The sequence below is a fragment of the Setaria italica genome, chromosome VIII (assembly GCF_000263155.2).
Source record: "Setaria italica strain Yugu1 chromosome VIII, Setaria_italica_v2.0, whole genome shotgun sequence".
In the NCBI taxonomy this organism is placed as follows: Eukaryota; Viridiplantae; Streptophyta; class Magnoliopsida; order Poales; family Poaceae; genus Setaria; species Setaria italica.
The window spans coordinates 1,595,646-1,621,836 of NC_028457.1; the positions used below are offsets into that span (position 1 = coordinate 1,595,646).

Consider the following 26,191-nt stretch of genomic DNA (forward strand, 5'->3'; position numbering starts at 1 on the left):
CCAGCTGAAGTTTCGCACAGTTGATATTTGAACATGATAAAATATCCAGGAATAAAATTTTAGCAGAGTAGACCTCCAGGCTCTAATCATCGAGGCCCAAACAGTCTAAGGTCAAGATGTTTTGGTTGTCCCGAGACACTGTACATAACTATACACATTGTTAGCATGAGTTAGCTACTTTACTTCTTACATTTGGATCATGTTCAACAGACCGTTGCCGCAGTTCTTGTCCAGCAAGGACTACATTACCATGGATGTTGCAGGAAACACCCTGTCCAGTAAGGTATAAACTCCTCCACCAAGAAGAAATGCACCACTGCCAAAAAAAATGTTAGTTCAGGACATATCTCAAGGGGGGGAAGGCAAGTATTAGAAGACGGAATGATTGATAATAATCTCGACTTCAGATAACATGTTTTTGGAAATAGGTGAGTTCAGTAGTTTGCAGAGCCATCACATGCAAGTGCATATGAAATCTGAAAGTTGATGAAAACTTGTCATATGTCACAAGGCTTCAGTTTCCGAATCATGACTAGAAAGCACAAGATACAAATGGATATTCAATCCAACATTTAACCAGGCACTTAACAGAAAACATTCAGATACCAGTTAGAAGTAGATACCTGATTGGGTTTATCCATGCTGAGTATCTTCTGAATGACAGCAAACTCTACAGAAGGCAATTAACTTAATTATGGGGGCACAAAAGTAGTATAACAAATTTCGTCTATTGCTGTGGTGCTATTAATTAAGTTTTAAGAGCAATTCAAAGTTCCTATCTTGTTGGGTTGTTTTTATCTGTGGTTCACACCCACCACAAAGTCCTCAAGAAAGATAACAAGACGATATTCTCACCTGCAATACTCCAGCAAAGGAAGCTGCAATAAGAAGAGGTGCAACATAGCCGGTCGTATATGTCAACAACAAGCTTCCTCCAACAATTGGATCCTGAAAGAAAAAAGCTCAAACAATGGTGTCAGGAGGAAGAATGTAATTATCTACTGTTTTACTAATCAAAGTCTCCATGATAAAAATCTGATGAAGTTTTTAGCTGTGTTGAACTTTAAATAACAGTAATGAACTATTGACTGCTGAGCAACTTATTCATCCCATTATACATACTCTTGAAGTGGCCACATATCCCAGAAGGGTAGCTAGAACAGGTGTACTGCAAGGTGATGCTGCCAATGCAAATGTAAGACCAGCAAGATATGCTTGTAAACCTGCAAATTATTAGCAAAGAAAAATATTATTTGTGAAAAAAGCATAGCTTGATGATATGCACATTAGTATTCTTAATAGGAAATAAACAATGGTGTCAGGACTCAGGAGGCATCACTTGAAGGGAGGTTAGCTGCAGCAGTTCGTGGGTCAAAATCACTGAAGAACGAGGGAAGTTGCAACTCAACTACCTGTTGAATACAGAATAACCAGAAAATAAACAGTTAGGGCAAAATCATGTAGTAATATGTACTGTTATGAGAGTAAAAGCAGAAATATGATTCCATCAGAATGAACTACCACTACAATCAGTTTATACAAGTATTTATGATGAGAAACTGAGAGAAACAGGCAATAACTCATAACAATTTAGCTTAAGCAAACAGGGTAGAAGAAAAGCCTTGTCTGACATGCTCCATTTTACGAATTTTTCGTTTCTCCCATGATTTACCTCCAGAAGATTCAATCCCATGACAATGGCCAACCCAGAAGCAGCCACTGGGAGTCCTTGCCCAACCTGCCCATACGCCTTTCCAGCAAAAGAGGCAGCAACACCAAGAATAGCTAAGGTTGTTGCCAGTCCTAATGAAAATGCTATTGAATTTCCAACAACCTAATAAGCAGGAAAAGTCAAATCAGTACATATCAGGAGTTACTCAAGGTAAGCATCCAGATGGAGATGCCCAGGATAAATGAGAATTTCTTCCTAGTTTTTCTATGGCATACAAAACCACAATTACCTCAGCCTGGCCTTTCCCAGAACCGAATGCCCCTGAAAGTTTACGAAGAAAGAATTATACCAGGGTCAATGAGTCATCAATGACAACCGATTCTTGTGAACCTATCAACTATTCAAACATAAACACATGCTTACCTATATATCCTAGAGTCAATGGTAGAACACTGAGTGTACAAGGAGACAGACTAGTTACAAGTCCAGCGCCAAAAATGACTGCTAAGCTGGAGAATCGAAGGTAAAGGTTAGAAAGGAAGAGATATCGCAGTAGGAAGAGAAAAGGAAAAACTGAGGAGGTAGAATTGCCAACAAGAAGTTAACAGAAGAGAAGAAGCAAAACAGACCTAGTGAAACTGAGAGCAGATAGCTGATCCTGAACAGCCTCATTAGCCTGCTGCCCAGCTGAAAACAGCAAACCTCCAAACCAATCTCCAATGCCAAGGTCAGCCAAGAGGAGTCCTGATGATCCGTGCTGATGAGAAGCAAGTGGTTTGCAGGGATTAAAGCAAAACAAATAAACCTTTGCAATGGAAGTCTAAACAAACTGATGCAACAGGAAAGATACAAGAGCAGAAATTGACTACATTAGAAAGGCAAAAGTGTATGTTGTTGCTCATTCCTATAACTAGTACATGGTAGATGGTACAGATTCAACAGTTTTACAACATATTAGCCACGCTGTAATCATATTCTGACACAAAGTAATCAGGGATCAACAACTCCTTAATGGACATTAAACAGTGAAAATGGAACATATTTGAAGGCACACGTGATTCTCCTAACCATAGGATCCAACAGCTCAGTAGCATTTGCAGCGCCAGCAGCAACCAAACTGCCCACTGCAACCCAGACATCGCCCTCATGTCAGTCACGGCCATTTCATCGAACAGACTGCAACCGAAGTAAGCATGCCGGGAACAGGGAAGCTCGGAGCTTACCTGCCACAGAGGTCAGCAGCATGGGGCACCGACGAAGGAGCGAGCGCTTCTCTGCCGCCTCCGATTTGAGTCCACGAACCACTGTATGGGAAAACAAAAACATAAAAAAAATTAGGAAGAGACGGAATAATCAAATAATGACGCGCGAGCAAGCGGCGGGCACAGACGCACCAGGAGAAGAGGAGGTGCCGGAAGCAGCAGAAGCAGCCTGGGCTGGGAGACGAAGGAGGGGTGAGCTGCTCGCTACGGTCACGGGACGCGCGGCCATGGCGGAGAGCATGGTGGTGGGCAGGTGGAGTGGACAAGCAACGGCCAACGAACGACAACGATATACTGGTTGGAACGCGTAGATATTCCTGGGCCCAGTTGATAATGGGCCTGGACGGGCCTGGCCCAAAAAACTGCGCTGAATAACGGGAGATCTATGGCCCTCTTTGGCAGGGCTCAAAAGCCCTGCCAAAAGGGTATGCTCAAAATGGCTTCACGCCTTCACCAACAAAGTCGGAAAAATGCTACGAAACGACTTACACTGAACGGGCGAAGCCAAAAAATCTCCCGTCGTCCTGGGGGAAAGCGAAAATGCCCCAACCCAGACCTTGCTCGTTGATGGCGCGCGCCAGGGAAGGCAACGGCGCCCCTACAACGTTGAGGAAGGGCGGAGGCGCGCCTGCAACAGCGAAGGGTGGTGGAGAAGCAACACGCGATGGCGATGGAGCAGGGCGGCGAGGGCCTCGCGCAGCAAGGTCGAAGTGAAGCAGCAGAGGAGCGGTGGAGCCTCGCGCTACACGGCCGAGCAGCGTGGTGGCCGGTGGAGGCTTCACGCGGTGCTGGAGGAGCCTAACGGCGAGGAAGAAGCGTGCTGGCCAGGTCTACGGACAAGAACGGGAGGAGACAGATAGGGAGAGCGGCGAATAGAAAGAAAAAGGAACGACCGGAAGGAAAAAAAACAAAGAAAATTGCAATAAAAAATAAATGGAAAGGAAGTTTGGTTAACGTATATATTTTTTTGAATTTTTTAATATGAAATCACGATATAAATGGAGGGAAAATATAAAACTCAAATGCACATCCAAATTAAATAGCTATAGGCATATTGGACATTTAACCTCCCACATCCATCCTCTAGGATACATGAAAAGTCGTTTTGCCAAATGCTCTCCAAAACGACTTCGGCTTCAACAGAAAAGCTACTTCAATAGAGGAGCTACAGCCGGAGCCCTGCCAAATAAGCTCTATATCTTCTTAAGTTTCTTTTCTAACCCAACTTCCATTATTTGAGACTCATGTGCGCAAGTATATCCATTGGATGCATTCTTTCTCTCCCTCAACCCTAGCTAGCACCTGTCACAAGCCATCCCTGGTCCCATCACACGCTGCCCCATGCTGCCCCAACTCTCTGCCAGCCCCGCGGGCGCGGCTCTGGACACCGTCAGCCATCTGCACCACTGCGCCAATCCAAGCACTGCTGTCGATCCTAGGCTGCGGTTTTGAGCATCACTGGTGCGTCACCCCGCGCGCCACTGGCCTCATGCATCGCCGCTCCCCTAGGTTCGCTGGCCGCGTGGATGGCTCTACCCGAGGTTGAAGAAGAAACGGAAAAAAGAAATGTTGATTTTTATTTGAAAAAGTATTGAACCTAATTTATTCAAATGTTGACATAAATAGTTAAAAATGTTGAATATTGTATTTTCTTATAAAATGTTGATCTTGTTTTTTAAAATGTTGAATCAAGTATATTTAGATGTTGATCCAACTTTTGAAAAATGTTGAATCTGATTTAGTTGAAATGTTGAATCTGATTTATTAAAATGTTGATCTGAACTTTTAATTGGGCTTAATGGGCTTTAGCTACCTCCGGTAGCTGTACAGCCGTACAGGAGCCCCCCGAATAAAGGCCGAGGCAGCAGCGCACGTTTCAGGCTCGGCTTCGGCTTGCCGTCTCTTCTTCCTCGCGCACTCGCCGCGCAGCTCTCTGCTTGCCTTTTCCGCTCTCGGCTGTGTAGATATACTCCTGGGCACGTACCCGTCGGCGGCCCCAATCTCGCGGCGCAATGGATTCGTAGCCGCATCGCAAGCTAGTTCTTGGGGAATTCTGGTTGATTGCCATTGGGCTGCCTTGGTTTGGTGCCGCCGCCGCCGCCGGGAGCTCCGGCGAACCCTTGAGTTGGGTGCTGGGTGCTCCTCCTCTTCCTGCTCCCGATGGGGGGTTGGAATCGGTCGCGGTACGTGAGGAGGCAGCCCGACCGCTCCCGCCGCCCGCCTCCTCGCCCTCCGCCTGATTACGGTACGGACGAATGCCTGTTTTCTTCTGATTTGGGTTATATCATCCCGTAATCTCTTGCTTGGGTTAGGATTGGTTTAGAACTTGTTATATCTTGGTGTTTACTTCTTCATTCTTGCGGAACGGAGATTTGGTGACTTGGTCATTGATTCAGACTTAAAATCAGAGTTGCCGATGTAAACTAACCTGTTGCTTTAGGCCGCCTCATGTGTCTGTTCTTGCCACTGCAGAATGTTACAACGAAGTGTCAGAAAAATGCTAGCTTTACTTGACTATCGCACCTATTGCAGATAAACATTTCCTAGGGGGGATAGGAATAGGGAGGGTATTGGTGTATTGCAATTGCAGCTTTGCCAATTTGTAAAGTAGGCTGTATTTTCTGGCCACAGTCCATTTTGCGCAATTTATCATCTTTCCCAACAATAATTTATAATTGGGGTTCAAATTGGTAATGACTAATGAGGGAAAATTAACACAAAATATTTTGAAGATGCATGGAAGTACAAATCTATACTATCAGGCAGTGTATTTTAAGATTTTGAATGTTCCCCCTTCTAGTTGGCTACAATACAACTGTTCATTTCGCCCTTTACATAAGTCCAACAACTGGGATCTTCTGGATTCATGGCTCACTTCGCGCCTTGCGCGCCATCTTTGATTACTTTGTCCTTTTGCGCACTTTGTCGAAATGCCTAGTTGCTAGTCCCTTCCTGATCAAGTAATATGACCATCTTTTTCTCAAGCAATATGACCGCAAAATTTGTCTGCTGGATGACACATGTGCACTTTCTTCTTGCTTACTAATTATTATCATTAAATAAATGACATGTTAAATCCAACTGTATATGAAACAGAGACCTACCTGTAGAAGGAATGGTGCCATTTAAGGATCAAACCCTTTATCAGGAATTATGAATAATTCCTTTGTTTAGCAGTGATTCATGTGAATGCAGAGGAAGTGGAAAGCCATCCATGCAATTAATGAGTTTGTATCCTAGCTGGAGTGGCTTGGCTTATGAAAGAAGCACCTTATAGCTATAGGCTCTGATGTTAGTAATCCTAGAATGTTGGAGTACATGGACAAGCTAAGTTTTAGCCTTTAGGGATATGGTTTTGGTTTTATTGTTAGGGCTTTCCTTACCATTCGTAGTACTGACAGGATTTGTAGGGATCAAAATAGAAAAAAAGTTAAAATTAATTTTAAAATGGCAGGGAATACTTCCGCCATCACCAGTGAACCAGTGACAGGGATACTCAGTTTCTACCCATATCAATAATTTGAAATAAAAAGCCTTTTCTCTTTCAGGTTACTGAACTCATTCTGAAATTTCTGTTATCTTCCAAATTTGCACGGCAAAGTACTAATCATTAATCAATCTAGCTATTTATGTTTTCTTTTGCTGAATGCAGTAGGTTAGCAAATTCTGTATCATCCTGTATTACCATGACGGTTTCATAAAATTCTAACATTTATTTTCATATACGCAGGACACGAGCACTGCCCAGTCCCATTATGGGAAAGGGAATTCTGCAGTTACGTTGGCAACATTTCCTGGCAAAGGTTCTGCGAAAACAAGCAATATGTTTCAGTATATAATAACCTTGAGCAGTGGAATGATTCAGGAGCCTTTGAGAATTTTCAGAATGCAAAGGCAAGGTTCTGGTCTTATTATCATGGCCAACCTTCTGATATTCCTTTGTCAGGCCCTGATATGTACATTGATAAGGTCGACCACCGCTGCAAAGTTGATCCCGAGTTGGTAGCTGACCTGGACAAGGTACGGCTACCATTTGATTCAGATTATTCAGCCCCGGCTACTGGATCGGGCAATGCCGAGGCAGTTAACAAGTGTACCCAGAACGAATCTGGAAACTGGGACATCTACATAGAAAAGCCAGCTGAAGTGAATAAGTGGGACTGGGAGGCCAGTCTAGGATCCAAGGCTATTTGGGGAGGGAACAATGAATCTTCCAGTAAATGGGGTAATGGCAATTCCGGTTGGGGTGCTGCTTTGGAGAAGCCTAGTTGGTGCGGCTGGAGCAATGAACGGTATGCATCAAACAACAGGAATGATAGCTTCTATGGTGGATCGAACAATAATAGTTATTGGGATGAGGATCCAAGTCACACGTCTGGAAGAAAACGGAACAGCAGCGGGTACTTCCAGCAGAGGAACAATAAACAGAGGAACCAGGATGACGGGCACCACCAAAGAAGCGGCTGGCAGGATCATAGAGGAAGAAATAAGGACTGGCGCCCATTGAACAAGAACAACAGGGCCTGGGAATAGAAGGTGGCTGGTCCAGTGGCGAAATCGCCATGTTTTGTTGAGAGATGAGTAGTTTGTAGCTTTTGTTTTGAAGTAGGCCAGTGGGCTGCTGGCAAATTGGTACGTGTAAATATACGTTTGAGTTGTGCTGTTGCTCTTCAGGAGCTGTGGTCCTGTTTTTCTTTTGTTGTAATGGGAGCATGCCCCAAAAAGAAGTTTATTGCAAAGGAAGTTCACCTGGTTATACTTCTCTCCATTAGCTCTGTTCATCGTTTCTGGAAGATTCTAAAAGGAGTTTAGTTTCTTCAAGTTGAGGTTTTTATGCTATGGCGGCTTTCGAAATAGCCACAAAAAAAATTGGCATCCGTCACCTCCGCCGGTTTACTCCTCACCGCAGAAAGTCCAAGCTCACGCAGTTGCCCGTGTGGCCGTGTCCCAACGACAATGCGCCGGCGTACGGCCCAGGTGTTCCAGCTACACCGATCCCCCCACAAATCTTGACGCCGGCCAAGTCCCCGGCCGCCACGCCGCGCGCGGTCGCCGACACCCGGGGAGGAAGGGAAAAGAAGCCGTGGAGGTGCAGCCCCCACACGAACACGACGCACCGGAGTTTTGGTAACCCGAACATTCTGGCGTCTCCACGGTCCACCACCACACCAAAGCCAACACGACCAGCCCCCTGCTCTGTCTCCCTTCACCCCGCGGACATCACTTCACGAGCTCTCTCTCGGTCTCTCCTCCTGTGTTTCCTCTGCTCCCTGAGAATCTGCCCCGCCTGCCGGGCCGGGCCGCCTCTAGGGTTTTCCCGCCGATCTCTCGCTCGCTTCCGGCTCCGCGAGACAGCCCCGTCCGATCGAAATGGTGGAGGTGGAGGAGGTCGGGAACAAGATGCAGTCGCAGATGCGCCTCCACGCGGCGGCGGCGGAGGACGACGACGCCGACCTCCCGCTCCCCGCCCTCTTCGACAGGGCGTCGCGGCTCCACGGCCTCGCCTCCAGCTCTGCCCTCGACCAGGTTCCCCCCTACTCTGGATCGTTTCGTCCTTCTCGTAATCGCCACCAACAACAGGAGATTAGGCTCTTCGGCGAGTGGTGCTTATTACGTGCTTGATTTTGTGCTGGGCAGGAAGGGATCCGGAAGGGGGTAGAGCTGCTGCGGCGCTGCGACGAGATGGTCAGCAAGCTTGGCCTTTTCTCCCCCAACGAGACCAAGGAAGACGTTTCCACCGCCAACCTCAAATACCTGCTCGTACGAACCCCACCCTCCCTTAAGTTCATGAAACAGGCCATACATGACACTAGACGCCTTGTCATTTTGTCAGTGCAGCTTTGATCAAAACAATGCTAGCATGCTTACAACTATGTCAGCATTTCACAAATTCAATTGTTAATATGCTTACGTCTCTGATCTTTTGTTGGTAATTTAGGTCCCATACTATCTCGCAGAAATGACTGAGAAGGTTGCACAGGAAGATCGGATTCCGATTCTTAAGTCATCACAGAACCATTTGAAGGTTAGCAATCTGCCCTGCCACATTGATTCATTTTGTCAGCACATCACCCATTCCTCATGTACGGATCACTCCTTTTTGGTTCCACAGGAGTTCATTGCTCTATGTGAAGTACTAGAGCTTATTCCACAGGATGAGCTTGAATTATCTAGACAGAAGCAGCATGATACTATAGCAAACAGAAGAGCGCAGAAGGTGAGGCCAAATTACTTTTTTTTCGCTCTTAACATAAACACTGTGCACTCTATAATAGAAAGCTAGGAGGACAATAAACGTGTGACGTGAGATCCTTCCATTAAGCCTGCGAAATCTGGGGCACAGGCTGCTTACTCTTTTTGACTTGGTTAATCTCCTGTAATTTACTCTGTTTCTCATTTCTGGAGCCTAGATTGCCCGGTTCAAACGTCAAAAAGCTGCAGAAACTAAGCTTCAAGAGATTAAAGAGAGAAAAGAAAGGCGTGGGCGTTCATTGAGGGCAGCTGCTTTATCTGCTCCTGTTGAAGCTGGGGAGGAAGATGCCTTTGAGGATGATGGGGAAGAAGAAAGAGAGGTTAGTATCCCACACCTGGAAGGTGTTCTGTGTTGAATCATATGTTTATTCTGGTTTCTATATTTCAGCATATTTCAATTTAAAATTAGCTGTGCGGTGATATACTAGAGCATATAGCTTTGCTCCCAGTGGCAGGAGGGATCTTATTTATTTTTTTCAAATTAAAATGAGCTGTGATATACGTACTAGAAAAGATAGCTTTGCTCCTCTTGACAGGAAGGATTTTATTTTAATATTTCAAATTAACATGAGCTGTGATATTCTAGAAGATGAAATGCTTTTCCACTTGACATGAGGGATTTCATTTAGTAAGTCTAATGCTTGTAGAGAGCTTTCTGAATTCGATGCATGCAGCTAGTTCTTAATCACCTACAGGAAGTCAACCACATGCCCTGTGATGCTCCTTTTAGTGCATACCAGGCCCATGAGGATCTTGTTCTCTCTAGTGACACTTGACACATAGCTACTATAAAATTTATCCCATAGAAATAAATCTTCACTGCAAGGTCTTCAAATTTTTAATCCTTATTCTTTCTATCTACACATAGTGTTTTCATATCTTATCGATGTGTGTTTCCATTTTCCAAAGCTTATACTATTACCTTGCACTTCATTTTTATAATTAATCGGAACATATGCTCTGGTTCTGATTTACCTTTGCCATGCTGCAGGCTTGGTTAGCTACTATCTCATTGGCTCTCTGCAAGGTTAGTCTGCTAAGAAATGTTACATAATCTGATTTCAGAGGGTTTCTGTTTCTCAAATTACAGTGCTTGCATTCATAATATTTAACTATTTAAGCACTAATAGATCTGTCGTTATTCTTTATGTAGGCCTTTGATCTTCTCGACATGCTAAAGAAGGAAGAAGAAATGCTTCTAGCTGTAAAGGAAAGAAAGGAAAAGGTAATGCTGATGATAGTGATTTGGTTATTTCTTTAAAAAAATTATATCAACCTAGGAGGAGCTAGGCGATTTTTCATTAAGAAGAAGAAATAGGCACCCAAATTCGAGCTAGAGGGGACTCGAACCTGGGTGGTTAGAGTGCACGACCACACCTCCAACCCTAACTAGTTGAGCTAGGCTCACTTCCTGATTTGGTTATTTCTTGTCAGTAGCATCTTAGGCCGATCATTTTTAGGAAACTTTTTCCTTCTGAGAATGTTGGATTCTCAGGCTATCATGCCTCACATAAATATGATAAATGCATATAAGTTCTGCTTTGTGCAATTTGGATGGGATATATTGTTAGCTATATAGTGAGGAAATTTCAACTTGTAAGCAGCCTTAAGAAAAAAAATGTTCGTATAGGAATTACAGTAGCTTTCATGTATATCAATGCATAAAATTCTAGAGTAGCTGTGTTAACCAAAGGTGTGATGTCTTCTGATTGGCATCTCTTCATATGGCTTCTTTTCTTATGATTGGGAACAGCTACAGGAGTAACAGGACACTGGAAACATTCCATCCCATGAGTTTTTTTTATTCAGGGAATTAAAAAATATTTCATATAGTGTGAATCTGATCTTTGACTGGTTTGTGCATATTTATGAAGAAACTGTGGCTATTAAAATGTCTTCATGTGATCCTTTCTCAACATATAATCCAGTAGATTTTCTACCCTCAAAAAGCAATCACTTTCATTAAACAGAAATTTGCCTGAAGTAACTTTTCCATTTCTGTAGGACGGGAATGCATTTGCTCGTGAAATGCTTGATGAACGTACACAAAAAGCTGAAGCATGGCACCATAATGCTGCAAACCGTGCACCATATTCCAAACCAGCTGATCCAATCACTTGCGCAACATTTGCTCAAGACGTCCTTGAAGGTAGAGCAAGTGTTTCACAAGCTCATGAGCACAAACACCAACCCATGATATTTGGACCTGCAAGCCTTGTTGGTGGAGGACTGACCAGTGAAAGGGAAAGAATGGCAGCACAAGTTTTTCAGCCTGGTTACAGGTATGCCTTCGAATACAGCCAAACACTGCAATATTTGCCATTTTCCGTATTGTGCGTCTCTGCTAATGATAACATTAGCTAACATGGAATGAGCACTATTTACCACGATCCCTAATGAAACACATTGTTAAGTTACAATGTCATACTGATAAATCAGATCATGCACCTCTGGATTGATCCTATACGGTCCATGATTTATGTTTCATGGAGCATTGTTGGAGCTAATGAGAGGTACCCTTGCTGTCACTATATAGGCTGCCAACAATGAGCATAGAAGAAGCTGGTTTGCGCGAAATGAAAATGATGGAGAAATGGCAAGAAAGGACTGCAAATATGATCAAAGAAGCAAACTCGGCGTGGCACAAGGACGGCACTAGCTCAGCCCAAGAGGATGAGGATGCCGAGGAGGCCAAAGCAAGAGCATGGGACGACTGGAAGGATGACAACCCTCGTGGTGCAGGCAACAAGAAGCTCACTCCCTGCGGCTAAACTGCTTGCATTTACTGAAATTCCCCCTTGTGACGAATGTTTGTGTAGATTATAGAATGTTTGATTTTACTAATGTCCCAGCTATGCCTTTTCAGTAACGTTCTGTCTCTATAATACGATTCCATTGATGTGCAAGTCAGTAAGTGCATGGTTCCTTTTGCTTGATGAGGGGTGCATGGTTTCATGTGTTACTGAAAGTTGGTAGCATCTTCTCTGTTATTGTTATCATGTGCCGTTCATCTGACGTCGAAGTTTTGTTTTGCCACATCCGTCTGCGAGGCCCAACCAACTGGCCCAGGGAGAGCCCACTCGTCTCAGCCCACTGGCTCTCTTCCCCCATCTAGCGCCGCCGCTGCGTCCAACCCTACGCCGCCGGTCGTCACCGCTACCGTTGAAGATGAGCCGCGGCCGGAAGCTGAGCCGCCAGTCTCTGCATCTGGTTCTGCGCGAGGGCCGCGGCCTGTACTCGCTGAGGCACCTTGACGTGTAATCAACGGCACAAGCACTCGAAGCAGAGGCCAAATCCGAGCTGCAGAATGGCATCGACAAGATCGGGAGCATCGGCCGTCTGCCCGAACCCAGCATCCACTACCAACTGATGCCACAGCCATCGGAATCACACGGCGCAGCTGCAACAAAGGATGGCTGGGCCTTTTTGGCTTTTGCTGTTTTCAAGGACGAAGACGAGGACGAGGAGGCAGTGCAGGAGCCGTAAACGCGGCCGAAATTCCTGACGAGTTTCCGAACCAACTCACGCTCATCAAGGCCACGCTGTCTGTACCTAGCTCGCACACAGTCGTCAGGTTAGTTTCCTGGAACTTTACGAAACGCAAATCGGAAGTTTCCTGGGACCTTCATCAACCAAATCTCCATGACTAGTAATCATCCGTAGGATATACCGTGTACGACACCAAAACCAACATAACCAGTCCATTAATCCATGACATATGTGATGCTGGTGAAATTTTTTGCTAGTATATAGTGTATGCTCTGTGCTGCCGTCTCGAGACGTCCCCGTCACTGCACTGCAAGTTCTTCTAATCAAGCTGGATCGCCTAGTGGTTAACAAAGTTCATTTTTTGTATCGGCTAACTGTTGACCATCGCTACCAGGATCAGTACATCGTTGTCCAGCCACTATTTTAACTAGCTAGCACAAATTGCTTCAAAGTAAAACTGATGCGTTTTCAGGTCGGCGGTGGCGGCACATGTGGCGGACGTATGCCCGATAAACCTCTTGCCGGTTACTTTTTTATATGTAAAAAAAAAACTTTTTTGTGTGCATACCATCACCTTGTCCTGCCTTGTTTCATGTTCGGTTTTGGCCATTTGCGTTTGGTAACAAGCGGTTTTTTTGACGGAGGCGTCGAGAGAGTTGAGAGTTCAAGTTAAAACCCTCGTGAGTTGACGTCACAGAGGGACTAGTCGATCACCTTGATGCAAGCGCAAGTGATGGATCTCTTTGGTCTCATGCAAACGCATCCATCGCATCAGCCGTAGGAGAGTACTAGCTTGCTAGACGAGAGAAGCCTTCAAAGCGGAGGAGGCGAAAGATTCGCATCGCCATCCATCGCCATCGCACGCACAGCACAGGTAGGTCCCCGTGCGAACCGGCCGTTTTTTTCCCGCGCCGGGCGCGAAGCTTCGCGGAAGCTCACTCGGTCGATCGTCTTCGTCGTCGTCCCGCGTCCTCCGATCCTATAAACGCATCGTCTTCTCCACCCCTCACCTTCCTGCCTCCGTCCCTTCTATACCTAGAGTCCTCCTTCGATCACCTCGTCGATTCGATCCCTCGGGTTGAAGGTAGCATCACCGCCATGAAGCTTGGCGTGCCGTTCTTCGGTTCCTCCGGCGCCAAGAAGGAGGTCAGCAAGAGGACGAGGTCGAAGAACGGCAAGAGCGCCTCCTTCGGCTCCACCGCGTCGTCTTCGTCCGATGAGTGCGCGACCGTCACGACGCCGCGCACCGTCCTGCCGCCGTCGGCATCCGGGGCCAAAGGAAAGCCGGCACCCGTGACGAGGGCGGACCTGGAGATCGCCCTGAGGAGGGTGGTCTCGAGCGAGGCGGAGCTGGCCGAGATGCTCGCCGATGCGGAGGGGTCTGGGATCCTGCTGGAGGAGATCGCGGCCGAGGCCCAGGCGGCGGACGAGGGCGAGCTAAAGGAGACGTTCGCGGTGTTCGACGCCGACGGGGACGGCAGGATCTCGGCGGAGGAGCTCCTGGCCGTGCTCGCGTCGCTCGGCGATGACCGGTGCTCCGTCGAGGACTGCCGGCGCATGATCGGCGGCGTCGACGTCGACGGCGACGGCTTCGTCTGCTTCAACGAGTTCACGCGCATGATGACGCAAGGGGTGTGAGACGATGTCGGTGTTCGCGTGCCGTTGATCTATATTTGTGTTGCTTTGTTTGCAGCTGTTCTTTGGTTGCCGACCATGCATGCCAATACTTTTTTGTATCCTCCGTCGGGCGAGGTGAATCCCAACAAGAGGTGCCTACCTTTTTTTTTGAAAATGGAATTGTCTGTCGGAATTCGGTATATGTATAGCTCCAAATACAAATTCATTTGTTTGGCTTGGCGAATTGAGTGTTTTGATACGTACACAACGTAGAGCCAACACTGATAATCAAAGAAATACATAGATACGAGGGATTCACCTGGCTCATTACGTTGTAAGGATATACCTAGTTTGAATTCCACTCCATAACTTGGTAGAGTTTTGGATTCTAGAATTTATGTTTATTATCCTGTTTCTCCGCGGAATCAGAATCAAATCATCCAATGTTCATTTATCCTTTCATCGTATAAGCGCATTCGTAGGATCAGAAGGGTTGCGTGCATGTATTATTCATAAGGTTGAGTGTCATGCGTGTATGTAAGCGTACTGTGTTTTGAAAAAAATATATATTGTGCTATAATATTCGAGGATATTGATTGAATTATCTTATGCAGACTAATTTTTATGCTTCTTGATCAAGAGTCTAGATGTCTAATCGACTTTCATGTGTAGAAAAATATAGGTCCCATACTAGTATTGTATTATGATACGTGAATTTAAAGTTTGGGGCATTTGTACTGTGATATGTTTGGTTCATCATTGCTCCACCTTTTGTTGCATTGTACCGGACCATTAAGTCTGTGCATGATGTATCACTGTCAACAGTCTTTGTGTCTTGTACCAGTCAGTACTTTGTAAAATCATACGGCGTTATTAATTAAATGCAGTATGACCATACAAGTGAATATCTTACGACCATGGGTTCCAATCCTGCCATGAGACGACAGCGGTATATGCTCCTGTGTGATAAAATTACCGATCTGTCAAAAGAAAATGAGAATCTCCAGGGTAAGATTTGTGATACTTGACAAAGGTAGATTATGATATGCTAGAATCTTGGCCACCGAATTTGTTACTTGATCTCTGAAAATCTAAGTGACAAAGGCAAAGTGTCTATGCAACCAAAAGTTTGGTATCAATTATCAAATCGAATGACGGCCAAAACTGATCAAAACTACTTAATTCCAGAAAACCAGATTTTAGCCTGTTAATCATCAGGGAGATAAGCACAAAAACTCTCAGACCGCAGGTAAGTTTAAACATACATATACCTCGTGATGACTGGACCGGTGGCAGTGTTGCAATCTGTCAGTAACATGTGCTGGTAGCTGGGGGAAACTGACATCTGCAGCGCCGTATGCAAATGCAATGTAACTTTGATCAGAGGCCATGTTTAGTTACTCCCAACTCCCAACTTTGACACTATGCAAAAAGAAGATTCCCCATCACATCAAACTTGCGGTACATGCATAGAGTACTAAATGTAGATGAAATTAAAAACTAATTGCACAGTTTTGTTGTACTTTGCGAGACGAATCTTTTGAGCCTAATTAGTCAATATTTGGACAATAATTCACAAATACAAACGAAACGCTACAGTGTGCTACAGTGCTGTAACAGTAATTTGGCACCTCCCAAATTCCCCAACTAAACAAGGCCAGAGTTTCCATGTCCACACTCGCAACTTCACTTGAATTTCAGGGTCCAACGCTGCACGCCTAAACCCTATGGTCTGTTTCCACGTGCAAAGAGAAAGGCTAAAGCCACTCGCCGTTGACTGCCCTGAATACTGCTCACTAGTCGAAAGCAAAGTGCCATTCGTGTTCACTTTCCAACGAGACAGGATAGGATTCGGCTTCACCTATTTTATGCAAAACGAGGCACGACGTTCTGTAAGCTAAGGTTAAAATGAACAAAAAGCTAGATGAAACTACTATTTTCTGCTCTACCAGCTTTGACTTCACCAGTAAAACCGTTTTAGAAAAGCTCTCCTAAACGGCCTTGCGACGTAAGGTGTTGCGTTGCATTGCATGCATCACCATCCCATCCCATCCGAGAAGATATAACCATGGCTATCTTTTGAATAATGTATTTGAGTATCTATGTGATTATGAATTAATTATTAATTTTAATTTCCTCCAACCTAACAAATGAGGTTCAAAATATAATTAAATAAAGAGAAAATTGTACCCACCATACAAAAACCCGTCAGTTGGATCTTCCCCTATAATTTGTCAAATTAAATGAGTGCACACTGGCCCAACAATTTGTAAAATGCTCAATTTAGTTCAATAACTTGACTAGTAGGTGCAAATTGGTTCAGCTTGTAAAATGCTCAATTTTAATGTACTCCCTCCATAAAAAAAGAATGAAATTCTAGTTTTTTCTTAAATCAAACAATCCTAGATCAAATTTATATAAAATTAGATAAGGACTTACGATACCAAATGAGTATCACTAGACTTGTTATGAAATATGTTTTCATAATATGCTTATTTTATATTATAAAAGTTATACTATTTTTTATAAATATGGTCAAAACTTGAGATAGTTTGACTTAGGATAAAAGTAGAATTGCTTTCTTTTTAGGACGGTGGAGTATTAACTAGGCAAATTAAATATACAACAGCGAGAATGTTGAATGACATGAGCTCAATTTCATTTCTCTCTAACACTCCATACAGTCAATTCAAGCACATCGTAATCATGGTTCAGAACGCAAGCGGCCCATGTTTAGTTTCCCCCAAAATCCCAACTTTGACACTATGCAAAAAGAAGATTCCCCATCACATCAAACTTGCGATATATACATGGAGTACTAAATGTAGATGAAATCAAAAACTAATTGCACAGTTTTGTTGTACTTTGCGAGACGAATCTTTTGAGCCTAATTAGTCAATGTTTAGACAATAATTCACAAATACAAACGAAATGCTACAGTTGCGCATTTATGGCAAACTCCCAACTTTGGCACTCCCAAATTGGGAACTAAACAACGCCCTAATACAGAACGGGAGCTGCTGTACATACGCCCATGCCCATGCATGCAGCAGCTCCAGCTCAGCAGCTCTGTCAGCTCCGCCGCCGCCACCGTGGCCTAGGAGCCGACAAGCCGGCCGGCCCTGTGGCGGCACGCCGCGGGCCTCCAGGCACGCGGAGACGGAGTAGAGCAGCTTCCGGTGCCAGCAGAAGAAGAAGGCGTCTCTGTTAGCAACACGCCGGAGAAACGACGAACACGTCGCCGGTGAACTCACGGCCTAGACAAATGCAAACGCACGAACACAGAGGACACAATTTGCGTTGTCAACTTGGTAGCCTTTCCAGGTCTATTGCATTGCTTAAGTAAACAACTATAAGTAAGAAATTAGGCCCTCACAATCAGGCCGGCTGTACAATCACTCAAATGCATATTGCTAAATTAAGCTACCAGCTAAACTAGGAAAACACAAATCTAGCACCCAAGGATTATTCTTAACAATCTCCTCCTAAGCTTTGTGGTGTGAACTGCATATATCACTCAGGCCAATCTTAGAATGCAGCTCATGGAACTTGTCTTGCCAAGCGGCTTCGTCAGAATGTCGCCCAGCTGTTTTTTTGCTCCTGATGAACCCTACCTTGATCAGACCTGCTTCAGCAAACTCCCGGACTAGATAATGTTTCACTTCAATGTGCTTACTCTGTCCATGGAGTACTAGGTTTTTAATCAAAGCAATGGCGACTTGTTGTCCACCCTTAGTATTGGCGCTCTTGGTGCTGATCCTTGCACCTCTGCTAGCACTCTGGCTAGCCACAATGCCTGAAAAGCAGCATTAGCAGCTGCTATGTATTCTGCCTCACAGCTTGACTGTGCCACCACCTTCTGCTTCATCGACTGCCAGGTGATTGGGCTGCTGCTGAGGAAGAAAATCACCCCAGTTGTGCTCTTTCTAGCATCGACATCACCAGCATAATCGCTATAACTGAATCCCGTCAGGCGTGCCTCCTTCTCCTTCTTCCTGCCAAACCAGAATCCCCAGTTCTTGGTTCCCTCCACATAGCGCAGGATGTGCTTCACTACCACGAGATGATCCTCGTGTGGCTCTTCCAGGAATCGGCTCACATACCCAACAGCGAAAGCAAGGTCAGGGCGAGTGTTAACCAGATACCTTAGGCGCCCGACGATGCTCCTATATGCGGTCGCGTCGACCGGCAGCTCTGAACTAAACTTGCTCAGCTTCAGACGAGACTCCATGGGCACCTGATAGGGATTGCACCCTGTCATGCTGCTTCTCTCCAGGAGCTTGGCGGCATAAGCTCCTTGGCTGAGCAAGATTCCACTCGCACTCTACTTCACTTCAATGCCAAGGTAGTAGTGAAGTAGGCCAAGGTCACTCATCTTGAACGCATCCGCCATCTCCTGCTTGAACTGCTTGATGTCGTTGCAGCTTGTGCCGGTGATCACCAGATCATCGACGTACACTCCAACCACTAGTTGCATGTCATCGTTCCGCCTGGCATAGATGGCGTGCTCCAAGGGGCTCCTCCTAAAGCCGAGCGACAGTAGCGTGTTGTCCAGCTTCACGTTCCAGGCCCGCAGTGCTTGGTGCAGCCCATACAGCGCCTTCCGCAGCTTGAGCACCTTGTGCTCCTTGCCGGTGATGACAAAACCGGTTGGCTGCTCCACGTACACCTTGTCCTCCTGCAGGTCGCCGTTTAGGAATGTCGACTTGACATCCATGTGGTGCACCTCCCACCCCTCGTGCGCCGCAGGGGTGATGAGCAGGTGTATCGAGTCCAGCCGCGCCACCGGAGCAAACACCTCGTCATAGTCGATGTTGTGTCGCTGCGCGTATCCCTTCACCACGAGACGTGCCTTGTGCTTGGACACCGCCCCGTGTTCGTCCCTCTTCACCTTGAACACCCATTGCAGCCCAATCACCCGCCGCCCAGGTGGGAGATCAGCGAGAGACCAGGTTTTGTTCTCTTCGATCAACTCCATCTCCTCCATCATCGCCTTCCTCCAGCTCGGGCTACGCTTTGCCTCGTCAAACGAGACAGGCTCGTCAGAGCTCACAGTGTGCAGCTCCTCTACAACCAGTGCTTGCGGCACGAATCCGAGCAGCGACGCTAGCCCAAGGATGTTGTCGATCTTGCAGAACCGGAGCGGAGCATCCTCGTCGTGGTCGGCGTCCAAGTAGTTGTCGTTCCTACTGGCGGGCAGCGAGGCAAACTCCACTGCCTGTACCCCGCCTGACCCTCCGACGCCTCCCCTGCAGTGGCGTGTGGCAATGGCGACGGGGTCAGCTCGCTATCTGATGGAGCCTCCCCAGGTGCCTCGATGGTGCCCTCAGCCGCCGGAGTCGCCTCGCCCATGATGGAGTATTCCACTATGAACACGTCGTCATTGCCACCCGTCACGCCAGAGTTGCCGCTCGTGCCCCAGTCCCACTGGGCTTGCTCGTCGAACATGACATCCCACGTCACATGGACACTCTTGGTGACGGGATCGTAGGCGCGGTACGCCTTTGTTTCGCGCTCGTAGCCAACGAAGACCATCTTGCGGCCTTGATCCTCCAGCTTCTTCAGGTGAGGCTTCATGTTGCAGATGTAGACGATGCAGCCGAACGTCTTGAGGTCGTGCACGGCCAGCTTCTTCCCGTGCCACACCTCAAACAGCGTCATCCCGTCCACGCTCTTTGCTAGGCTCTTGTTCAGTACATACACCACCGTGTTTACCACTTCGCCCCAGAACCAGCCGGGCAGCCCTTTCGCCTTGAGCATGCTCCTCGCCACCGCCACTACAGTCCCGTTCCGGCGCTCCACCACGCCGTTCTATTGCGAACTGTACGGCATGGTGTGTTGCCGGTGAACGGCGTCCGCCGCGCAGTACTCTGCGAACTCGATCGAGGTGAATTCACCCCCTCGATCAGTTCGGAGAGCCCTCAACTTGACTCCAAACTCGCCTTCTGCTCGCGCCTGAATCTCCAAACTCACCTTCTACCCGAGCCTGAATCTCCTTGACGGTAGCCGCAGCACGATCCTTCGAAGGAATCGTGGCTACCCACATGTAACTACTCAGGTCGTCCACCATCAACAAGAAGTACTTGTTGCTCCTTAGCGTCACCGGTGCGATGGGACTGCACAGGTCCCCGTGCACTAGCTCCTGGAGCTGCCACGCACGGTACTCTGCTTGCGTCGGGAAGGAGGTATGCCTCTGCTTGCCTGCCCGGCAAGCTTCGCACACCCGCTCCACATGGCCGAGCTCCAGCAGCCCTCGAACCAACTCCTCTCGAGCCAGCTTCCACAGCGCTGCCATGTTGACGTGGCCAAAACGCTCGTGCCAACACCACGCCACCTCGTCATCGCATCCGTACACCGCCAGGCACACTGGCTGTGCCATCTTGATGTGGAGCTTGTACAACCGGTTTGCCATCCGCGACACCTTCGCCAGCAGCTCACCTCCAAGCTCCCGGATCCTCATGACCCTAGAGTCGATCTTGATCTTGTACCCAACCTCATCAAGCTGCCCGATGCTCACGATGTTCGTTGTCAACCGGGGAATGAAGTAGACCTCGGCGAACGAGGTTGAGCAGCTTCCGCGCCAGCGCGTCGGCAAAGATGGCGGTGAGGCCCTGCAGCGTGTAGGGTGCGTCCAGGAGGCTAGCTGCGTGATCTGCTCTAGGCAGTGGTTGGCATGATTTGTGGAATGATCGAGTACCAGCGCAGGCTTACCCCCAACTCCTCTCCTTCACCAAAAAGAAGGAAATTTCCATTCAGAAATCCCAGGAAATAGTCGATGTTCAGAAATTGTTTCACCTTCCCCTCTCATCTCAAGCTCTTGATCAGTTGATGCAGCTGGTTGTTAGTTTGGAGGATTTATTCCTCAACAATGATACAGATATATGGACATACATTTGGGGCAGTCCTTATTATTCATTGTCAAAAGCTTATCATTATCTCACTAGTCATAGACAGGTTCATCAAGTCTTTAAATGGCTCTAGAAATCACGATGTCAGAATAAGCATAAGGTTTTCTTCTGGCTAGTTCTCAAAGACAGACTTAGCACAAGAAACGTCTTTAGAAGGAAGCAAATGGTTCTACCTTCATATGATTGTATACTGTGTCAGCATGGTGGGGAAGAAACATTATTCCATCTCTTACTTGGATGCTCTTTTGCACAGGAATGCTGAATACATTTAGGCTTATTTCCTAACATGTGAGATGAACCCTACGCTATTCTTAACAGCTTCAGAATTCAGCTCCAAGTTCAATTTTTCATGGAAGTCATAATTATCATGTGTTGGAGTATTTGGATGGCCAAAAATGATCGGATCTTTAAAGGAATCACTCCTTCAGTCCAAGGCTCTTTGTTTCATATCAAAACTATTTTTACTCAGGTTATTCATAGAGTAAAAGATGATTGGAAGCAACTTATGTCTGAATGGCTAGAGCAAAGTCAGCAAACATTGTAATCTTTTAGATCTTCTTCTTTTCTTTCTTTGTTTCTTTATTTGGATCTGTACAGTTTCTCTTTTCTTGTTTCAATATAATATATAACAGCAGGGGAACTCCCCCTCCTATTTCTTAGAAGAAGAAAAAAGGCGCCCGCGGCCACCTCGGCGGCGCACTGGTACAGAAGGCCAATGAGCCGCACGCTCTGCTGGTCGTGGCTCAGGTCCTGCACCCACGAGCCGTACCCGTGCGGCAACGGCGAGTACAGCGACGACACCGTGTCCTCCGGGAATATGTCCATGTTCAGACTTCCAGTTTTGGAGGTGGCTATGGCGAATGGATTGCTGCACTGGATGTAGCGGTAATGAAGGCGATCGAGGACTTCATTGTTGGATCTTGTTGTGTTCTTGGTGTGGCGACAAATGTTGCAAGTCTGCAAGGTCTCGAGTTCATACGTTCCTAGGTGGTAACCTTGTCGTGGGATGCCAAAGGGTGCGATTGGTTCCTGCACCACCTCGGATATGGGCTCCCCGCGTGCGACCTCCGGACGATTGGTTACCTGAACTCGTTGCTGGGGCCTAGCTCGTGGCGTGCAAAAGCCGCCTAGAGCCTGGCTCCGGCGATGCGGCCGAATCCTTCATTTCCCGGGAGCCAGGCTCCCACGGTACGCGGTGGAGCGCGTGGGTGCATGCACGGCGGTCAAAACAACTATGCGCGTGCTGCAATCAGAGCAACCGAACAGCGGCTCTGTCTGGTCAGGATGCATGCATGCTGCTATCCAATCAATGCTTCCTCCCATCAACTCAGCCAGGCTAGCGGGGGCCAGGTTCCTGGAAACGAGCAAGGCTTGGCAGAGAAGGAAACCAATCAGGCCCAAAAGGGACGAGGCAGAATTGGATTCATATGCAGCAAGGGCTAAGTGATAGTCGCCTGCATCTCGGTGGAATAACTAGGGAGATTGGAATTATTCTCTTGGAAACATATCTGCAACATTTGGATCATGAGTTACCAGACAATTTTGTGATCAACTCCTCGGGTCCAGGCCATTGCAAGTGCATCCGCAATGCAAATTTGTATGGAGATACAAAAAGGTTGGCATAAAACTCAAGCTATGTATTTGTTTTCCATGAACAACCAGCGAGGTTCATATGGTGCTAACATGGCTCCAAAATTTGCATTCATGTGGAAAGTAGATTTTCCCAGAGGACAGGAAGCACACACTTCAGTTTTGTCAGGTTTACAAAGTTGGTGATTGCAAGATGGTCCTTCTTGGAGTACTCATCAGCAATGGACCAAATGCTATTGTTCTCGACCTATAATGCTAACTTCTGCTTCTGTTTTGTAGAAAGTTTAATGTAGGGGAAGACAGCGAGGAGCAGGCCCTATGTGTTATGTTTTCTAGGAAAAACATGGCCAACGTAAGGTGACGTCTAACATCTTAATATGCCATTATAGGAGCTTATCAGCACAAATACACAATGTCAAGGGCATGTCTTTGGCAACTTTCAAACAAATGGTGCTCTCTACTTTATGTTCAGCTGGAGATCCAAAAGAAGAGTACAGTAGAACTTAGCGAAAAAATCTGTCATAAGGAGATGTTATTTTTTTTATATGAGTTTTGAGAATAACATCAGCTTACTGATTTAGAGGTAGTAGTGATTCATGTGATGAAATAAGAGGATAGCATCAACAAGAAAATGGATCAAAGACATTGCAATTTCTCATTCTTCTTAGATGATGGAGCAAGGTAAGTACCAATATGGTTTCCTTTCTGAATAATGGAAAAGGGACAATTTCAACGGAGCAGAGAAGTAATACATGCATATGATCAGTCCTTTCGTTCGGAAAGAAATTTTATTATCTGGATTTTATGGCCTTGAAGTAACGGATGATTCAAAGCTGTCTGTCGATTTATATCAATGCAATCGTAGACACCACTGTCCTATGCATTTGTAATGTTGCTTTGCTGTGGTTACTTAGCAAACCTATATGTTCCTCCTACTTAGCAAAGGATGATTCAAAGCCGGAGAAGTAACCACTGTATTTGTAACGTTTCTTTTGTGACTCCCTACATATTTCATTTCTTTTATCACTCTGTTTGGTTACTGGAATGTTATCTATGCACCGCTATGGTCAGCCACCTGCAATGTAGAGTGGGGCATCTGTCAATAGTTTTCTCTCTAATTCTTTTAAGGTTTAAAAGATGGGGGGAATGGAAAGCAAAATGGCTATGCTGTTCAATGGTTTGATGCATTAGCCAGAACCTGTTCCTGAACATTAGCCTTGAACAGGAAAAGAAGAACGAGTAACATGCAGACACTGATAGGGCAGTGAGATTCCAGGGATCTGAAAGGTTCAGGAACATATGTACACCATGCACTGATCGGGGTCAGGTATACAAAACTGCAATTGAGCTCTTTACCGCCATCCATGCGTGTTGCTGATTGTAATCTGATCAGTTATCAGCACAAAGAAACCAATGAATTTGCCGCTGAACTTTGTAGTGCAGGAGCGATGTATTGTGCAGAGATACCATTTGCGGACAGACAGGCGCACCGGCCGTGCCATTCAAGCTGCAGCATAGTGCCCAAGCTGAGCTCACGCGCTGTTCTGGACAGGAGTACGGTGGAGGCCGCGGCCACCGTCGGCGAGGCTCTCAAAGCGGCGGTGTTACATCGTAGGAGAACAGGATGGAGAACCAAGGCGACACGGACCTGCACCTCGCGCGCGGGGGGCATTCCACGGCGAGTATATATAGGTGCGAAGGCGCCGCGAGGGAAGGAGTTGCTCGAGCACGGGTGCCGTTGTTGTCTGGGACGCGGAGACGACGACCTGCGGTGGGAGCACAGCGCATGTACGCGAGCAAAGCTGTTATCTCCGACGAGGCCAGGCGCGACGGCGGCGGCCAGCGGGGAGCGCGCGCTGGACCCAGGGGGTGGGACGGTAAATGAAATACGGTCCACCCGGACGGTATTTCATTTCCCGTCCGGGACCTAGGCCAACCTGGACTGTTGGATTGCATTCCAGCGGCCAGGATCTGGAGACCAAGACAAGCGGATCGCCACGAGGAGATGAGCTTGAGCTTGAGGCGGCGCACTCCCGCCCGCCGACCCCGCATCCGTGAGCGCCACCACGCGCCACCATGCTCGCCTTCCTCCGCGACGCCCTCATCCCCATCTCACCTTCCGCTCACCCCGGCTCACTACTAAAAAGTTTCTAGAGACGGTTGAAATAGTATTTGCAGAACTAGCACGTTACCCGCTTCTAGCTTTCACAGTTACAAGTAATTGTTTGTAGGACCCGTTTCCAACGCTCTTGGAAATGGTATCTTCAGGGGCAGGTCACGTCATGATCCGCCCCTGTAAACTGTTCTAGAGGCGGGTGATGCCATCACCAACCCCTCGTAATAGATTAAAAAACAAAAAAAGAAACAAAAATAAAAAAGGAAAAAAATCGTGCGCCGCGCCGGCCATCGCGAGCCCCGTGCCACAGCGTCGTGAGCCCCATGCACTACCCTAGCCACGCCAGCCGACGCGGGCGTCCGTGTGCCGCGCCGCCCACCGTGAGCCCCGTGCGCTAGCCGCCGGTAGTAGTGCGCTGTGAGCCCCGGGTGCTGACCGCCGCGTGCCACACCCGCGTACGACTGGCTCCTTGCAAGCTCCTTGCCATGGCTCTCTGCAAGCAAAGCATGCACGCATTCAAGTTGACGTTCAAAGATGAAGCAATGCAACTACCTACGCATGCAACGCATGCAGCATAAAATAGAGTAACGTGAGAAGTCAGTACCTACACTGTGCATTGCGAGCCTCATGCACTGGCCGCCACGCGCCCCGCCGGCCATGGCCCCCTGTGCACCGGTTGCCACGCCACCGCAGGCCCCCACGCCGTGCACTGTCGCAGGCCCCAAGAACGCTGCCTGCCGTGCGCCCCTGAGGCCACTGGGCACCTGCTGCTGTTGCTCGGATGTAACACCCAAAATTCCATCATGAAAATAATGTAAGCAACTCGGTCTAGTTTTTCGTGCTCTAAGGATTAAATAAATTACTTTATTTAAATTACGGTCTTTAAATAATTAAAGAGCACTTGAAATAATTCTAGAAGCAATAAGTGCTTGGTAGCGTTTTTCTTTTCTCTTTTCTTTTGGCTTTTGTTTGAATGCTTGCTTTTGAATTTCAAAAGAATTTGAATTGAATTTTGAAAACTTTAACTCTATTTAAATTCTCAAAAACCCTCCACCTCTCTTTCCTCTCCTTGGGCCGAAATCCCTCCTCTCTTCCTTTCCTTCCTTCTTCAAGCCGGATGGGCCTATCCGCCGGCCCATCTCCTTCCCCCTCTCTTTTTCCTTGCGCAGGCCCATCTCCCCTTCTCTTTCCTCTTGGGCCGCCACCTTCCCTCTCCCCCTCCCAACCGAATGGGCCCTTTCCATCAGCCGGCCCATTTTCCTTTTTCCCCCTCTCTTTCTTGCGC

At 47.0% G+C, this 26,191-nt stretch overlaps 4 protein-coding genes across 4 annotated transcripts; 3 read left to right on the forward strand and 1 right to left on the reverse strand.

Moving 5' to 3' along the window:
- Window positions 1-5: 5 nt before the first annotated feature.
- On the reverse strand, window positions 6-3,293 carry LOC101764964 (cytochrome c-type biogenesis ccda-like chloroplastic protein 1). The gene is made up of 12 exons (XM_004978579.3): window positions 3,067-3,293; window positions 2,896-2,976; window positions 2,741-2,796; window positions 2,302-2,429; window positions 2,096-2,181; window positions 1,962-1,993; window positions 1,673-1,834; window positions 1,340-1,412; window positions 1,123-1,223; window positions 856-948; window positions 624-670; window positions 6-316 (listed from the first exon to the last, which is right to left on the reverse strand). The coding sequence occupies exons 1-12, from the start codon at window positions 3,173-3,175 to the stop codon at window positions 241-243; spliced, it is 1,044 nt and encodes a 347-aa protein (XP_004978636.1). The 5' UTR covers window positions 3,176-3,293; the 3' UTR covers window positions 6-240.
- Window positions 3,294-4,829: 1,536 nt separating this feature from the next.
- Window positions 4,830-7,697, forward strand: LOC101765361. The gene is made up of 2 exons (XM_004978580.3): window positions 4,830-5,179; window positions 6,665-7,697. The coding sequence occupies exons 1-2, from the start codon at window positions 5,095-5,097 to the stop codon at window positions 7,465-7,467; spliced, it is 888 nt and encodes a 295-aa protein (XP_004978637.1). The 5' UTR covers window positions 4,830-5,094; the 3' UTR covers window positions 7,468-7,697.
- Window positions 7,698-7,860: 163 nt separating this feature from the next.
- Window positions 7,861-12,122, forward strand: LOC101765766 (PP2A regulatory subunit TAP46). The gene is made up of 9 exons (XM_004978581.4): window positions 7,861-8,460; window positions 8,572-8,694; window positions 8,873-8,959; window positions 9,047-9,151; window positions 9,345-9,506; window positions 10,178-10,213; window positions 10,340-10,411; window positions 11,191-11,468; window positions 11,723-12,122. Exons 1-9 carry the CDS (start codon window positions 8,305-8,307, stop codon window positions 11,955-11,957), a joined length of 1,254 nt encoding a protein of 417 aa, XP_004978638.1. The 5' UTR covers window positions 7,861-8,304; the 3' UTR covers window positions 11,958-12,122.
- A 1,547-nt stretch (window positions 12,123-13,669) lies between these two features.
- Window positions 13,670-14,881, forward strand: LOC101766186 (probable calcium-binding protein CML36). Its single transcript, XM_004978582.3, has one exon. The coding sequence runs from the start codon at window positions 13,774-13,776 to the stop codon at window positions 14,311-14,313; it is 540 nt and encodes a 179-aa protein (XP_004978639.1). The 5' UTR covers window positions 13,670-13,773; the 3' UTR covers window positions 14,314-14,881.
- The last annotated feature ends 11,310 nt before the right edge of the window (window positions 14,882-26,191 follow it).